This window comes from Eurypyga helias, unplaced genomic scaffold, assembly GCF_000690775.1.
Source record: "Eurypyga helias isolate BGI_N326 unplaced genomic scaffold, ASM69077v1 scaffold6833, whole genome shotgun sequence".
Classification (NCBI taxonomy): domain Eukaryota; kingdom Metazoa; phylum Chordata; class Aves; order Eurypygiformes; family Eurypygidae; genus Eurypyga; species Eurypyga helias.
In genome coordinates, this window is record NW_010239135.1 from 22,289 (window position 1) to 28,439 (window position 6,151).

General features: G+C 37.1%; 1 protein-coding gene across 1 annotated transcript in view; it reads right to left on the bottom strand.

The window, feature by feature from the left end:
- Positions 1 to 2,926: 2,926 nt before the first annotated feature.
- Positions 2,927 to 6,151, bottom strand: part of LOC104506914 (calcium-activated potassium channel subunit alpha-1-like) — a gene marked incomplete at its 5' end in the record, with an annotated part of 20,416 nt that continues 17,191 nt past the window's right edge. Inside the window, one exon of the mRNA XM_010148037.1 lies at positions 2,927 to 3,762. Coding sequence (XP_010146339.1) covers positions 3,611 to 3,762 — 152 coding nt within the window. The remainder of the gene's footprint in view (positions 3,763 to 6,151) is intronic.

Sequence of the window (6,151 nt, forward strand, 5' to 3'; positions counted from 1 at the left end):
CCCTCAGAGGACATTGTTATCCTTTCATCTTAGTCCTCAGGGGCTTGAGGGGACAAATTAATAGCCATGAGACAGAGAGACAGCAGGCTTTCTGGCAACGTGGGAGCACACGTGAATGAGTGTGAGGAGGGGCTAGAAGGAGGGGCCATGCTTCATCAGTGGGAGAGATTTCTGCAGTCTACTGTCAGTGCACTGCTGATATGACTAACAGGAACGTCTGCTTTTTGGTCCAACCAGGAGAAAACAGGTGGTGAAATTCCTTCCCTTGCTAGCCTCTAAGTCACATACTGTCTTTTTCTTTGTGTCTTTCTTCACACCACCCTACCCCCCACCAAGAAAAATAATGGCCACCTTCTTGTGATGACCCTGTGTCAAATACATCTATGCCCCCATATAGATGTGCGTATATGTCCACACGCACAGACATATATATATACATACATATATATATATCTACGTCCACACACATGTGTATGTGTGGACATGCATATATGTCTGCACAAACACACTCTAGTCAAGACATGAGTTACCAAAACCAAATAATAATGGTTTGTGTATGCAATTAATTAAAAAGCTGACATTCCTTCCCTCTCTCATCTTGTTGTCATTTGAGAAATGATTAAAAATTATTAGTAATTATTAATAAAGATAAAAAGCATATTTCTACATCTGTCAGCTGTCACTTAGGCCACTTTCCCAGCCACTTGCCTTGATGTAACTTCATATGTCCAAATATTGGTGCCGGCCTTATTGTAGTCATTAATGGCTGAATGTCAAAGATATCAAACAGGTTTTCCGCTTGTTCCTCCAGCTAATTGCCAGAATTCAGTCCTGCATCTTTGATCATCAAAAAGAGGAGTAAGAAAAGATTATTGATTGCTTTTAGCTTTTCTATAAATGTGAAATGCAAAACCATAGGCCTGTTTAGCTGTCTTGCTTACTCTCTACAGGTGTTGTTCTACCTATCTATAGTTATGTATGGAACTATCTGTGCTGGGAGAGAACATGAGTGTATTGAGATCTTGTCCTTCATTTATGTACAGTTGGCAGCATGATATTTTTGGGTGTGACAAACTGGACAGACACTCACACAAACCTTAGATATGTAGGAATGTTGCATTTGAGTCATTAGCACGTTTTATCCAGTGGATGCTCACTTCCAAAGGAAGGACACTCAGAAATGGCACTGAATATGATGATAAACTATAAGATATAGTGGTCTGTGCCTCTACATTAAACAAACACTGGTCTTCTAAGAAAAAAAATAATGCAATATACTTGGTGAAGTTGAACATAAATTTCAAAAATACTCTTGTACTCAGGACCAGCTTTTTTTCACTGTGGTTGTAATACGAATGCAGTTCATAAATGAAAAAGGAGCACTGACTTCAATGGAAAGGCTTAACATGACCCCACACAGAAAACTGATGTAGATTATAATGTGTCACTAGCTGAAGCATCATAGATTGGAAGAACTCACCAGAATTATCTTCTGTTTTGGGGACTGTGAAATTGGTTAAACATGGTCTAAATAATAATGAAAAACTGTTTAAATTTTTTTGTTACTTGATAGGAGAGTGAAATATTTAAAACAATCCAATTTTACAGATAATGTATTAACAATTCTTGTTATTGTCTTTAAATAGCTATTCTACAAAGTGTAACAACAAAGTAGTCACAGTCCAAGAATTCACTCCAGAATAAAGCCTATTAGGTGTTAGTATGGTTATATTTGTACTGCAGCCAGTGGACAAACATTAAAGCTGAGATAGTTTATCTTAAATGTTGGATTATATAGTGGACATCATTGTTTTCACAATAAATTCATCATCTGCTTTTTATTTGTTTGATTCACCAATATTTCTCTAATGATAAAAGTACCACAGTATGTTTTATTGTGGTTACAATTCTGCAAAATTACAAAGCCTAAAGTTAACTTGCACAATGAAAATCTGCCTTTCCTGATGACTGGGTCCTATGTTTTTGTTTTAATCTTTATTAGCACAGCCTTTGTTTCTTTTTTCTTCACAAAATTGTGACAGATGTTGCTAATTTGATATAGAGAGAGTTACTAAATCAGTTAGAACATCAAATGCTTGGGTGGCTAGATACTGCAGCACAGATATGAAACATCACATTTTTGTCTGATGGCTCTAAAGCTTCTTGGCAACTTTGTGAAACTGCTGACACAAAAGGCACCCGTAAAAGGCCTTTTGTAAGTTACCATAATAAATACATTCATTACTTTTATTTTGATTTGGTTATTACTGTACTTTTATGTGTGGTGAAAGTAAATTCAAGAAAAAGAAAGAAGCAACTGCTTGGTGCAAGAATTAACTGAGAACAGCATGTTGCGAGATTATACAGCCGAGGCTAAGCCAGTTTTTAACCTGATCTGAATTCACCGAAAGGAGATTCAGTGTGCCTTTTACCAAGGTATGGTATATCACCAAAGTGTAAAGACCTGGAGCTAAACCTCTATACAAACCAGGAAGAATTTGAACCAAATAAACAAGACGACTGATGCAAGGCCATCAGCACTTTGGAAGTAAGGAACCAACAAAATGTGGTAGATGAGAAGGCTTATAATTTATGATTTCATTAATCATTTATGCACTCTGGTTTAAAGCACTGTAATGCATGGCAAAAGAATTGCCAAGATTTCCTTCCTGGAATTAGCAGCTGCTAGTGGCTAATGGGAAGCGGTGTGAAATTGCCAGATTTGCCATTTATAGCAAGTGCTGCCTATGAGCACCTTATCTACTACCCTTGGTTTAGGGAAGTGATGTTTACTGGGATAGGGTTGCAGAAAGTTACTGAGGATGCTGAGCTTCTCTGACTCTGTGTGTGTGTGTAGTGGGGTGGACTTTAGGGGCGGCACAGTGTGTGTGTGTGTGTGTGTGTGTGTAGTTGGAACTTAAAATAACTGGCAATTAAGATGACCTGTATATGGTAATAAACCAAAGAGTAATTCAGAAGAATGTTACATGTAGAAAAATATGACTTCCAACTTTGAAAATAAATAAGTTCAGTTTATTAAGAGCTGGTGTCAATGCTGAACAAAATACACATCCTCCAGTAACGAAACATTTTGGTGAACTGTTCCTTTTTTTTTCTTCTTCTTCTTTTTTTGATTTACTAAAATACAAGTTGGACTTTTTTCTTCTTTTTCTAAATATATCATTTGTCTCCCTTACTTACATGTCCTTATAACTGTGACCATCATTCTCCTTTAAGCCAGAGACTGAGAGTTTTTCTTAATTCTTAGGAGTCTGGCCACATACGCAGATTTTTTTAAGGGAAAATACTTGACAATGAAAAAAAAAAAAGAAAGAAAAATATATTTTTCTAATAAATAAAAATAATTTAAAACGTTAGAGGCTATACATGACTAGTTTTGATTATGTTAATTTATAAATGAAATAGTTTCCAAAATACGTGGAAGCAATATTAAAGGCAGACAAACGAAGATCTGTCTACTTTATTTTCCCATTAAGCTTGCCCGTCTTAACTTCTCCATCAGTGGTTCAGCATGTAAGAGTAATAAATGTCACATCACCATTCATGAAGTTTGTCAGGCTTTAAAAAAATAGTTCTGGCCTCGAAGGAGTCAACATTCATCTTCAACTTCTCTGATTGGTGGTATCAAGCTGCTTGTCGATTTATATTGATTGATCTGATTGGCCATGTGAGTGCTCATGGGCTTGATTTGAATGTTTCTGGGATAGGCATTATCCGGCTCATCTGTAAACCATTTCTTTTCTGCTAAGGAGCAAAATGGGTAGAGACAGAATAAGGAAGGAAAATGAGAGTTTTAATTAGTGAAGCATATATCCACATAAACACAAAAAAAAAAAAAAAAAAGGAGTGGGGAGCAGTCAGTAAAGTTTATAGAGAAAAGGCAATCAATAGAAGGTGACTTTGAGTAATTACTAGCAGTACAGTGCATTAGATTAATACCTCTGAAAATACTTTTCATGAAAGGAGGATGACATGTTTGCAGATTTGATAGTAGAAGCTAAAGAAAACTGTCAATATGCTACTTCGCTTGTTGAATGCAAGAGAACTCTTTTTTTTTTATGCTCAGGTGAACACTCTCTTATTCACTTATTCAAAAAATTATACAAATAAAAGGCTAAACTGAAAAGCTAGGGAGAGCAGATGGGATAAGGGTAATTCAGAAAAGAGCATGTCAGTCCACATACAGAGGAGTAACTAAAGAGTCAGAGGCTTCTCTGAACCATTCCATCCTCAGAGTGGTCGCTACCACTGGACCAGAAATCACGCAAGAGAATGTAGAGAGGAACTTGCGGCAGTTGGTGCTAGAATAAATAGGGCTTGCATTCATGCTGCCAGATGGTTGCGTTCCTGCTCAGGATGGCCATTATATTGCTACTTAGCAACCTGGCTGCTCGGGCGCTGCTGAATTCTCCCATTTGGGAAGGGGTATGGAACATACCTGATGCTACTGATGACTATTGTAGGGGCTCAAATTAATTCTGAATGGATTAGTAGTGATACATGACAGCAAGGCAAAGGAAGCAACGACTTAAAGATAGGTTAGAGGGGAAACTGTTCTTTTTATATCTTTGAGGAGTGTCTGTTTCCATGATCACAGAAAGAATTTTGTGGTACTGGTTTACACTGGGCTGTGATGGAGTCAGGATGCTGAGATGCTGCAGCATTGCAGCCATTCCCTAGCTGCTTATGGTAGCAGCCACCGTACTGCACTGTATAAGAAGTGGACAGAAACTTCACAAAATAAATAATTAAAAAATTAAAAAAGGGATTTTCTTAAGCCCTTTAGAGAGCAATTACTGCTATAATTTCTTAATTACAGGTGTGCAACTTTACACAATAGCTTTATTCAAAGACCTAGAAACTCCTGGTCTTAAGAGTGCCTTTTGGTGTTCAGGTGCTTGTGCTTTGACATGTATTTGTGACAGGGGTCTCCATTTTTGCCCTCCTTCCCCAGATTCCAGAGGAGAGTCTGCAGAGCAGTGGGCACAAATGGTTCTGGGGATAGGATTCTGTAACTGGTGCACATCAGAGCTGGTCTCTTAGATGTCTGCACTACCTTTGTTTCCCATGGGGAGCTCAAAATGCTTCAGAAGCTTTAGTGTCTTGCTTGCTTAATACAAACTGCCACTTTTGCTTACCACTGAAATGCTGCTGTATGTGGGCTGGAATAGGGCAGAGGCAGAAGCAGAAAGGGTGCTCATTTTAAGTAAATAAATAGAAATCAGCAAAGCAAAATCCACCTCAGAAACCCAAGTATCGAGCACAAAGCTCAGAAGGAGCAGCAGAGAATGGAAACTGGAAGACCAGGAAGAGTAAAGGACAAATGTCAGGAAATAAATGAATTAAAATAAGCAACTAGTTTCCAAGTTAGGTCTTCTAGAGAAGTGGATTGATTTCCAGAAGTACTGGACTTCTGAGTCAGTTTCGTGAGTATGAAATTTAAGCACTTACTTATACTTGACAAGGATTTTAAACATCTACATGGAATACTCCCACCTGCCAACAACAAACCCCAAACTCATGACAGTTTAATCCATCTTTTTTTTCTAAAGATCAATTTGTTACTTGTGCTTATGCTTTTTAAAAAAACAAAATTGAAAAAAAGGAATCATATTAATCATTAGTGGTTTATTACTGAAGGTAAACAAAAATACTTATTGTTTTTCTTGTAATTTTCTAAAATTTATTTTACTTCTCTTAAAATATCCTACTCATTTGCGATCATAGTAAATAGTTTCCTACCCCCTTAAAGTTGCTTGAGTCTGAACAATGTTCCATCTCCCAACTCTCTCTCTCTTACATATTATAATTAAGTTCTCTTTGATTTGAACAGATTGGACGATAGGAATTCATAATGTTACATCCTGCACACTGAAGCTAACTGATTAAGTGCTTTAAATTATTCTTCCTGACAGAATGATAAAGTTACAATCTGTTCAGAGATGATCTACAGCTTGCCAGACTCCTACCGCTTCTTTCTACATTCATTTATCTTTTTGTCAAGCAGTTAAAAAAAAAAAAAAAGAGCCTCAATTCCATGGATCTTTTAAAGTCATCAGAACATCTGAATTATTAATGAGATTTTAAGGGAATGGTTCCTGATGGGGGCTGGTTTAAGAAAGGTTGTAGG